This window comes from Neoarius graeffei, chromosome 10, assembly GCF_027579695.1.
Source record: "Neoarius graeffei isolate fNeoGra1 chromosome 10, fNeoGra1.pri, whole genome shotgun sequence".
Classification (NCBI taxonomy): domain Eukaryota; kingdom Metazoa; phylum Chordata; class Actinopteri; order Siluriformes; family Ariidae; genus Neoarius; species Neoarius graeffei.
The window spans coordinates 17,324,585-17,336,459 of NC_083578.1; the positions used below are offsets into that span (position 1 = coordinate 17,324,585).

General features: G+C 41.7%; 1 protein-coding gene across 1 annotated transcript in view; it reads right to left on the reverse strand.

Moving 5' to 3' along the window:
- pcsk5b (proprotein convertase subtilisin/kexin type 5b) overlaps window positions 1-11,875 on the reverse strand; it is a 103,662-nt gene that overhangs the window by 5,691 nt on the left and 86,096 nt on the right. The window contains exons 34-36 of the mRNA XM_060931385.1: window positions 6,603-6,820; window positions 6,350-6,450; window positions 3,171-3,360 (exon numbers count right to left, since the gene is read on the reverse strand). Of these exons, the coding sequence (XP_060787368.1) occupies window positions 3,171-3,360; window positions 6,350-6,450; window positions 6,603-6,820 (509 nt within the window). The remainder of the gene's footprint in view (window positions 1-3,170; window positions 3,361-6,349; window positions 6,451-6,602; window positions 6,821-11,875) is intronic.

Consider the following 11,875-nt stretch of genomic DNA (forward strand, 5'->3'; position numbering starts at 1 on the left):
AGAAATGACTCTCTCACTTTGGGGGTTTCCTGGTCTAAAAATAGACCGACACGTGGTACACAAGAAGGGGAACCTGCCGATGACATCACGTTTCACTACCGCGCGGAAATTAAAAGGGTAGGTGACTTTGGTCGCAAAATTAATATACTTGTCGTTGTCAAAAAAATTATGTTTGATATATCATTTTGAAGCTAAAAGATTTCTCTGTCTAGTCATGTTGTCATAAAATATCTCATCTCATCTCATTATCTCTAGCCGCTTTATCCTTCTACAGCGGGGGTGGCCAACCCGCGGCTCGCGAGCCGCATGCGGCTCTTTGCCCGGTGTCATGCGGCTCTTACGTTCATATCAAAGTTTGTGGGGTTTTTTTATGTGCGTGTGCGCTTTGCTTGAGTTCAGTATGGTATTTTCGTCAAATGCATCTTCGCTTTGCTTGGGTATATTACGGTATTTTCAGGTCATGTCAAATGCGCATGTGCGTGAGATAATCGCTAAGTTTTTGGGCAAGGTGTATCTTGTGTCAAGTAGCCTCTCAAAATGGCAATGAAAAAATGCACAGCAAAACGAAAATATGAAGACAAACATCGGACATTTTTAACAGAGTGGGAGAGTTTATACTTTTTTGTTGAACGTAATGGCAAGCCATTCTGCCTTATATGTCAGTCGTCATAAGTTCATTTCAAAGCTTCCCGCCTCCCTGAATAAGCAAGGAGCCAGATATGCAACACTAATTGAAAACCTGCACGAAAGCTTTGTAACCCGGTTCCGTGATATACAACTGAAAAGGCCACAGGTTACGTTCCTCGTCGACCCATTCAATGCGGAGATGGACTGTTTGAAAGCCCCGCTTGTCACAGATGAGGCTGCGGCTGAGTTGGAGATGATCGATCTTCGTGAGGAAGACCAACTGAAACCTGTTTTGAGGGAAGGCACCATTGAGTTTTGGAAAAGTGTGCCATTGGAAAAATACCCGAATGTGAAACGGGCTGCGCTTAAAATACTGTCAATGTTTGGGTCAACATACGTCTGCGAGTCTGTGTTCTCTACCATGAAACACGTGAAGTCAAAGCATCGTTCTGTTCTGACTGAAACCCATGTGAAAGAACTGCTTCGAGTGGCAACGACGGAATACAAGCCAGATTTGAATAGGATTGTTCAAGGCAAGGAATGTCAGAAGTCCCACTAAGCAACATGCATAGTAAGTGCACACAATATTGATTGCTGTAAATGACTGGCCTGTGGTATTAGTACTGACTGAAGGAGTAAATTTCTCTCATGTTGGTGTGTGACATTTACTATTAATCTGGCTGAGCAGAGGTGCGTGTGCGTGAGAGAGAGAGAGAGAGAGAGCGGGCGGGGGGGGCGATGTTCATGTGTGGTCATGTGTATGGTGTGGCTTTTTTTTGGTAATGCCATGAGTCCTACTAAGCAGCATGCATAGTAAGTGCACACAATGTTCATTGTTAAAAATGACTGGCCTCAGCCTGTGGTCTTAGTACTGTAGGAGTAAATATGTTGGTGTGTGACATTTACTATTAATCTGGCTGAGCAGAGGGGGGGGTGTGTGTGTGTGAGTGAGAGAGAGAGAGAGAGAGAGAGAGGAAGGGATGGGTGATGTTCGTGTGCCCATGTGTATGATGTGGCTCTTTGCGGTAATACAGTAAAAAAATGTGGCTCTTGGTCTCCAACTGGTTGGCCACCCCTGTTCTACAGGGTTGCAGGCAAGCTGGAGCCTATCCCAGCTGACTACGGGCGAAAGGCGGGGTACACCCTGGACAAGTCGCCAGGTCATCACAGGGCTGACACATAGACACAGACAACCATTCACACTCACATTCACACCTACGCTCAATTTTAGAGTCACCAGTTAACCTAACCTGCATGTCTTTGGACTGTGGGGGAAACCGGAGCACCCGGAGGAAACCCACGCGGACACGGGGAGAACATGCAAACTCCGCACAGAAAGGCCCTCGCCGGCCATGGGGCTCGAACCCAGGACCTTCTTGCTGTGAGGCGACAGCGCTAACCTCTACACCACCGTGCCGCCCCGTCATAAAATATATTGTATTTTATGCCAAAGAATACATCCAATGGTGGTATGGCACTTTAAGATAATGAATTATCCAAATATTAAAAGTAGACGGCCTTTCAATTTCATAAAATCGGTGAAATTTAGTTCCCTCTGAAATTTGGTCATTGTGATGCATGTTTATTTCTGTAATATCTATTTTTAAAAAAAAAACCAGGCCATTCTGTGGCTGGGAAGTTATTTAATTTGAGGGGGTCCCCGAGCAAATAACGCACATGAAATCGCTCGCTTCACGCAGTCAAGCAGACACAGGAAGTCCACATGCGCAGGTTTATCACCACCTTCTTTTGGATTTTACAGCAGCTGGCATCCACAGTGTTGCGTTACTGCCATCTACAGGTTTACCTTGACCGTGCACTGACCGTTCCATCATTCTGTTGCTAAATGAACAACTGATCACACCGAGGTGCTCGCTGAGCGCCGATATTTATTAGTTTGGTCCTGCATTTCCTTTCCTTCGCAACATAACATCTTTTCTTCTCACTTTCCGTTACTAGTCGGTCTTCCACGTTTCATTCTCACACTCGCATCCGCCATTTTTCTCTCCTGTTTCAAATTTGTATCCCACAATGCCTTGTGCAAATGGGGAAAGCCCACCACGTGATGCATGACGTAGTATCTTGTATTGCGTCATGGTGAAGCAGGAAAAAAAGAGCGGAGAATTTAGGGCCATGTGGCCCTAAATTCATTAATTGCTCCATTTTAAAAAAAGTGGAAATCTGATTCGAATTCAGTAGCTTTCGGTCCACTAAACAAAAATAGTTGGGTGTCAGGGAAAAGTCTTTTTATGACCTACACTTGAAAAATCTGAAAGGCAGTCTAGCTTTAAACTAGCCTTAGATCAATCTTTCAAATGCACAATTTTTCCTTCTGTACAAATTCTTATTTTTTGTTCCTCGTTATTTTAACATGAGGCTTTTTGCAATACTAATAGCTCAAAGGCCTGTAAAAACCAAACAAGTCCTTGAACAAACCTAATCTTTTAAACCTACGTCCATATGTTAATCTAGGAGCTCATTTCATTTCGATTGGTTATGGAACTGATGAACGTCTTTAGCACTGGATAAAAGAAAGAGTTTACCATTGTGGCATTGGCAGCACTCCCAGGGCAGTGTGGGCGGGTCCATGCGATTCTCTATTCCACAACAAGCTAAACACCGTCCATCCTCCAAGAGACGATGTGCAGCGTGGCAGCTGATGCAGCCGAACGGTCCCGCCCCTTTACACTCTAAACATGATGAGTCACATGGTGCGCAATGAACCTTTGGCCTCTAAGTGACAACAAAACAATAGGTGCATAGTGTTAGCAAGCCAAGGTGAACAGACGACACACTAGCAAGTAATCATATCCGTATATCTGATAAAAAGGGATCAATAACCATAGACAGTGTGTATGTAATAAACTATAATAAATATTTCATATTGAACAGTTATTCCACAAAATCAAGCTGTATGAGCTGATAACCGACGAGTTCCGAGCGAAGTTGAATAGAATAACTTCTATCTACATTCACTGGATTTTGAGAAACAGAGCTTTTTTTTTTGCAAATTCGTAAATAACTTGATACAAAACGTCCAACAAAATCATTTCCGCTTAGAATGTAAACAAACCGGCGAAATGACAGGAGCAATTTGTGAAAAATGCAATAATTCTTGAGGGAAGAAAAAAAAAACCCGTTCTTACCATCAAATACTTTTATTCTATATTTTGCTTTTTTTTGTATTTTTTGGGGGTTTATTTTCAAGTAGTTTTTATTTCATCCTCAGTTGGTTCAGTAACACACTCTGCCATTTTGTTTTTCTTTACTCATGGTATAGAGATCTTGCAGTCACGTGACCGGAAAGTACACAACCGCCATCTTGTCGGTCAAAAACACCGCTGAATACTGCTGCACTCGTGTACAGAATGGATCAATTTCAACCAACGGACTACACGGCTCATTTTTCTAATGAACAGATAACTAGATACATGTCTAAAATAAACGATCTACAGATTTGTGACCCTTATGGCTTACCGGACGGAGTTTTCACGACCGGATTTTGAACTGTCAGTGGAATACCCGGACGTGTATAATTACCTCATTAACTTTCCCTTGCTGTTCAGTGGTGAAGCACTGCGTGCCTATAAATCTCTGGACAGTTATCTTTACAGAAATTCAGGATTTGTCAGCGACTCAGATGTGGCATCTTGTAAACAAGAATCCTCACTGGATGGGTAAGTCACTTAAGTATTGAGTATAGCACTGACCAGCCAATTATAGAATAGAATAAGGTAATTCCAAATCGTCCGTCTTGTTTACATGGATCTGGCGTTGGAGAGGTAGAGGCTTGGCAGTGGAGATTTGAGTGGCTGTTTTCTGAGCTTAGTCAACAGGCCGGCTCTGCCTGTAGCCTCGCTTTTGCTTCCGCTCCCGGCACCGCCTCCTTCGCTTTGCTTCCGATAACAATCCACGGAGACCCCGCTGGTCTCGCTATCTCGTCCGGAATGTTTTTTTTTTTCTCATCCGGAATGTTGTGCATGCGATGGAAATCGCTACAAACCGTCATTTTCTGCTGGAAACCAATGTCCAGTAAGTCCATACGGTTGTAGTGGATATTGAAGTCTGGTACAGACGAACAACAAGCAAAAATACACACAAAAAACATAAAAAACGTGCACAGGTAGTAGGGCTGGGTATTGGCAAAGACTTCACGATTCAATTCGAATCACGATTCACATGCCACGATGCGATACTATCACGATTCATCACGATTCTTGAATCATTGCGATGCATTGCGATATTTTCAATATATTTAAGTGAAAATGTAAAAAATAGAGCATAATTACCAGTGGCTGTGTACGATCTGGATAGTGTCTTCAATTGATACATCACACAGCAACTCAGTTCATATATACATGAATTTATTTAACATTATTGCCATTAAAACATTCTTAATACTTTGGTGGACACACTAATTACAAAAAGTGCAAATGATTAAGGTAGAATAATAAAAGAAAACTAATAAAATAAGGCTCATCAGTGACTGCCATTTTAAGTAGCTGCCATTAACAATAACATTTAACAGACATCAGATGGCACACTGAGAAAAAAGTGCATATGATCAATGTTATAGCGATGTTATAGTGAGGTATGGCTCTGTGGCTCGCGAAGTCCATCCATCGCATGTGAGGGCAACGCTTTCTGTAGAGGCGAGGGATTTTTTAACTTGTAGCTTTACCTTTTCATACATGTCCGGGATCATTACTTCTGTAAATTGTTTTCGGCTAGGGATCACATAACGAGGCTCGAGTGTGTTTATCATACTTCTGAACCCATGATTTTCCACCACGCAATATGGCCGTAAATCTTGGCAAATGAATTCTGCAATGGACTCAGTTATTTTTTTCGCACGTACAGATGAGGGTGCGAGCTTGCTGTCGAGGGTTGTTTGTTTTATCATGGGTTGTGGTGGTTGTTGCTGTTGCAGTTTGTCTGGATGGCGCCTCTGAATGTGTGCTCTTAAGTTTGTTGTATTTCCACAATACTTTATCGACATGCTACAGTGTCTACAAATTGCGTGAGTCATGTCCATTTCATTTTTACCGTCTTTGTTTCGGAAGCCGAAATGCGTCCAAACATCGGCTTTAAACTGTGAGGGAGGCACGCGAATCTTCTCGGCTTCGTCCATGTTGCAAACAGAGAGAGCACTAGGCGCCCGCTTTCGGAAATACCAATGGCATGAAGAAGGCAGCGGGCGTCAACAACTCCACTGCGCCATCTACATGATTGGATGTTGTCCTAGGCTACTTGTTTTTGGCTGATATTCGCCTACCGTTCATACAGTTTTATTCATTTATTTTTTAACGTTAATAATCGATATTTGGCATCAAGAATCGATGCAGTATATCGTGAAAGTTGGCGATGCAATGCATCGCCATGACGATTAATTTGCACACCACTAACAGGTAGGGAGAGCTTGTAGCCGCAGCCGTTGTAGTAGAATTGTATATAGTAGGGTTTTCCAGAAGAAAAGGTAGAAGTAAAAGCAGAAGTAGAACCAGAAGTAGAAGGCGGAATATGGCGTTTGACCGACAAGATGGCGTCTGTCACAATCTGGATCGGCTGTGACGTCACATGCAAGTGCTCCATAGGAGCTGATAGCCTTGTAGTAGAGTAGCCAATCAGAGCACGCGATTGCTCATATCCAGTGAATGTAACTAGAATAAATTGTTTATTTACAATTGCACTGGTTATTATTCCAAGTTAGAGGCTGTGTTACCGTAGACGTAGCGTACTCTCCAACATAGCACATGGATGAGCAAATTCCCCCGACCATTTGAAAGCCCTCATAGCAGGACGTGCAGTCTAAAGGTCCTGAGTCTACGAAACAGATTAAACAAACGAGCACTGATAATCATATTAAAATTCTCATCAAGAAGTACATAAAATTCAAGCCAAATCAAGTTTTTTCTTGAATAGGTGTGCCTCTATTTCATCTAGTCTTGCTTGGAGAATAATCAAACAGCATTTACTTTCGCAGGTTTTGCAAGATTGGTGACATCGATAGCACGCTTTCTTCACGGTGTCCGCGAAGTAGTCTGGCGGGCACACGTGGACACAAATCCCTTCGTCGTTTAACCGGAAGTATCCATCTCTACAGACGCGGCAGTGCGTCTTGCCGCTGCCTGAACACTCCAGACACGATGAGTCACAGTGTTCACATGTCCCACTGGCATCACTGGGATAGAACCTAAAGAAAAGTGCACCACTGTTGATTTGAATCAAATGATGTTGCAGTTTGTGGTATGAAGAAGCAATTAAGACGAGGAGTACTGTGAATTGAAGGGTAGATTAACCTCCAATTTATTTTCCCCAGATTGAAGATAAAATTCAAGCAAATTCAAAAGGTTATAAAATCTACCACAAGGAAGATTATGGGAATCAAGCTAGCAAATTCATTCAACAATATACCATCAAAATAACACTGTGCAGATCGCTATGGGATTTTTTATTTTATTTTAAAGAAATCTGTCTTTACTGTGAGTAAAATCCCCAAAAATTACAAATATGACTGAGGAGGAAAAATACATCACTACGCAAAGTCCCCTAGAATTCAAAGATCATTTTGCCTGGATATTTCAAATTATGACCCATACATGATGAAATCCATGTTTTGTACTCTCCGATCATGGCATTGTCAAAATAACATCTCCAGATATGATCCTTGCTAGAATGTGAAGATATCTCTGGATTCTTGGGGTCTTGACCCAGTGCATGTGCCTTTGGTTATGGACAAAACTCATTGATCAGTCCATTTAATTTGTTCTTTATTTATATTAAAAAAAAAAACCACACACAAGCGTTCAGCTGTTAAAGGTACTGACTGCAGTGTCATCTGAAATGTTATTTTTTTGTACGTGGCATTTTCCTAGGTCTCACAAGAACAATATCATGGGCCCGCCCATCCTAAAGGCCTCTGCATGCTCTTGCGACAAGGCTTTCGCAGATAGCTTTTCGCAGACAGTTGTAATTTATCGTTGAGCGGGGAGTAATAGGCGTACGCGATGTTATTCACCGCCACAACGCAAGGGGGCGCCAAGTCGCGAAATCGCTAGGAGTAGTTGGTGGGTGTGGTTAGTGGAGTGTTTATCCTCCGGTTACTTATAATGACTAGAACTGGAGTCGTATAGATGTACGTACTTCCTCACTTCCTCGATCAACCGCTGTTCATGCTGCTCCATCTTCGCTCGTGTTTTTAAAAATGACGGTCGTGAAAACAAAACAAACCGGGAAAGTAGGGAAGTGTAAGTGTGTACAGCGGATGTAGAGTGGACCAATCAGAGCCCTCTTGTCTGCGACGCTGTCTGCGAGGCTTCTGTGGTGGTCACAATTTTTGGGAGGTGCACGCAGAGCATCTGCGAAGGTGGGGGGGCTACGCAGACGCTGTCTGCAATGCTATCTGCGAGGACCGCGTTGTCAGCATAAATTGGCCTTAAGCGTGACGCAACACGAGGGCCTGTTGCGAGCTTAGTCTGGCCAGGCAAGCTATCTACAGCTCTTCCAAGCTCCCGAAAAATCAGGAGCCAATCAACTTTGAGCATCTCCAACGGCCCTGGGTAGAGGCGTGTTCAAGGCAGTGACGTAGTAGAACTGCGACCGGAAGCCATAGATTGTTTACAGAATCTATGCCGGAAGCGCTTCATTCACTAGAAACATTACGAACATGGAGCAAGTTCTCATTGAAAACGGAGCAAAGAGCAGCCCTGGAGGTATTTATTGAAAGGAAGGACGTTTTCGCCTTGCTCCCTACCGGCTTCGGTAAGAGTTTAATCTACCAGTTAGCCCCGTCGCATCACATACGTCAGAGGAAAGAGTGATGTGATTGGTTTAAGCTTCGTCACAGCCTTTTCTGGCTTCGACCAGTAGCAAACTGAGGCATTTCAGGGAGGCGGGTCAACCACGCACTTTGGGAAACGGTTGGGCTTAATATCTTTGCCAGACCAAATGCTCGCAGAGCTTTGAAGTCGCGTTAGCCAGACTAGGCATTTGATGTCCTGAGGGTCGCTTTTCTCTGTTTTGGGACTGTTTTCCTACATCTTGAGGTAAACAGTATGGCTCTAATGCAAGGAGCTTTGACCAATTAGCATAAGTATGTAACTGCGTCACACCAAGACGGCAATACTTGGAAAACTTCGTGACTCTGAATCAAGCTCAGAGAGTTTTGAATCGCAGGGATGTAATTTGTAGTTGACATTCATGAATAGATCCATGAAACAAAAAAGACAAAGCTATCTTTTCTCTGTTACTGCTTTTGTGTTCTAGTTTCTTTCTCTGTAAAATCAAAAACTTTAGGTGTACAACTCCATAGCTGCTACTGTGGAATCGAGCCCATGCATTCGAAGGCTAAGATAGCTAAGCGCTAGCTAGAATGATTTAGTTATCTGTCCAGGAAAATGACACGTCATCATCTAACCTTGCTCCATATTGCAGTTGCACTCACTAGGCAGGCTTTCCTTTTCTTTTCCACGCCAACTTGTTTTGCTTAAAAGTAGGTCAAACAAACAACCAACCCACGGTGGTCATGTGATATTGTTGCTCACTTGCTTCGGCAATCTCCGGAATCATAAAACGCGGGACGCTTTTATTCCGCACTACCTCATCTTAACAGCTGCTAGTTTGTTTATACTGCTTGTTTCATGTTTACCTGCTATACCTCAAGTGCCCTTGACTGTTTTGGTTATTTGAACCAATTTGTGTGCACGCATATATATATATATATATATATATATATATATATATATATATATAGAGAGAGAGAGAGAGAGAGAGAGAGAGAGAGTATTTAGTCTACATCTAGTTCATATCTAGTGTTTACACTGTTTATATTGTCTGAGTGTTTCATCTGTCTTGTTCTTATCTAGTGTTTATACTGTTTATTTATACCGTTTATATTGTTTGAGTGTTTAGTCTGTCTAGTTCCTATCTAGAGTGTTTATACTGTTTATATTGTTTTGTTTTTTTCAATTATTCTATTTTTATTAATTGCATTGCCTGTTTGCACCGTGGGTCAGAGAGGACTGATATTTCATCTGTGCTGTATGTCGAGCATGTATAGCATATTTGACAAAGTTGACTTGATCTTGGCAAAACATTTACACACAGGATACACGGTCTGTGTGTGGAGCAGAACTTTTATTCTATCTACATTCATGTGGAAACATCTCGAAACTCCAACAGCAAGAGAAATAGAACGTTTTACCCAGAATTCAACTTTGCAGTCAGCACCTTTAAACATTTCTGTATAATGATTATTGGTTATCTATAATAGATATCTATAACTATTCTGCTTGTTGGAATTTGGTTTATGAGTACAGTGGGCTTAAATCACTCTTCATATGAAGAATATATGAATATTCACTGCATTGGTTTCATCCAATCCAACAACAAAAGTACACAAAAGCAACTTTAACAAACCGCAGTTCCCGTTTGTGAGGAAGTGTTTAGCCTGCTAAGCTGTGAAGTAAATGAGGGAGTTAATAAGCCAAGACCTTGAGGTGCTTTACATCTCTATTTCAACATAAACTGTAATAATATCTGGAATCTCATTGTTTTAGATCTAAAATTCTTCTATTCCCACCTAACTGGTTTACCTACTCCGCTTTCTTAAATGCTCCTTAATTAAGAGTTCAACTTTTATTACAAATAACACATTGTCCTGGGATAAGTCACGTTGGTACGGTATTTCCTCTCCAAAGGCTCTCTGAATGAAAAATTTGAATATTTAAAATGCTATGGTAATGTTTTGCATGCTACTTTGGATACTTTTTTTTTTTTTAATATATCATTTGATTATACAGAGCAGGACTAGCAGGAAAAGCTTGCGGTGCGATTTTATAACAATGTATTTCATAGTGTTCTCCAACAGGCTTCTTTTTTTAAATACAAAATATATATAAATCACAAGCAAATGTGGAATACACCTAGAATATCAAATAAAATGAAAGTCCACTGCACTTTCAAAAAGAGTCTGTATTTTTGCTTAATGTACTGTAGTGTGCAATTTTGTAAAAGTCTTTTAGAGCATTTGAAAGATAAATTGCTTGTTTCTATTCGACAAGAGGGTGTGTGATGCTGATTGGATGTAGAAGATGACTGGAGAAATAATTAACAGTTATTCCACGAAATCAAGTCATACATGATCTGATAGCCTACGAGTTGCATAGTGTCGAGGTGGCTATAAGCCATGTACGAGGAGATTGAGTGGAATAACTGTTTTATTCTATTCACATTCACTGGATTTTGAGAAACTGAGCTTTTTTTTGTGCAAATTCAATTAAAAAAAAAAAAAACCTTTATACAAAAACACCAGACAAAATTTCCACTTGGGATGTAAACAAACCAGTGAAATGACGGTAGGAATTTGTGAAAACTAATAATAATTTCTTTTTATTAAAAATAAATAAATGTTCTTACCATCAAATACTTTTATTCCACATTTTGTTGCTTTTTTGTATTTTTGGGGCTTTTGTTTTTGAGTTATTTCCTCCTCGGTTGGTTCAGCAACACACGCCGCCATTTTGTTTTTCTCTACTCACGGTATATGAGCTGATTGGCTACTCTACTACTAGGCTATCAAATCAGAACACGCTATTGCTCATATCCAGTGAATGTGACTAGAATAAATTCATCTCATCTCATTATCTCTAGCCGCTTTATCCTGTTCTACAGGATCGCAGGCAAGCTGAAGCCTATCCCAGCTGACTACGGGCGAAAGGTGGGGTACACCCTGGACAAGTCGCCAGGTCATCACAGGGCTGACACATAGACACAGACAACCATTCACACTCACATTCACACCTACGGTCAATTTAGAGTCACCAGTTAACCTAACCTGCATGTCTTTGGACTGTAGGGGAAACCGGAGCACCCGGAGGAAACCCACGCGGACACGGGGAGAACATGCAAACTCCGCACAGAAAGGCCCTCGCCAGCCCCGGGGCTCGAACCCAGGACCTTCTTGCTGTGAGGCGACAGCGCTAACCACTACACCACCATGCCGCCCACTAGAATAAATTATTTTTAAAAAAGTATATCCGTGTGATCTTCAGAAAGCTAGAATTCATATTGGTGCAGCTATTCTTTGGAAATTTTCTGCATTTCGGGCCAACGGACATCACTTGACTTGGTGTTGTGCAAGAAAGGACTCCTGGTTTGATGAGACGTTCTTCCTCAATCCTTGTGCTGATAATCTCAGGTTGTGGGACACTTCATAATGATCTTCAGCAGCATTTAATATTTACTATGC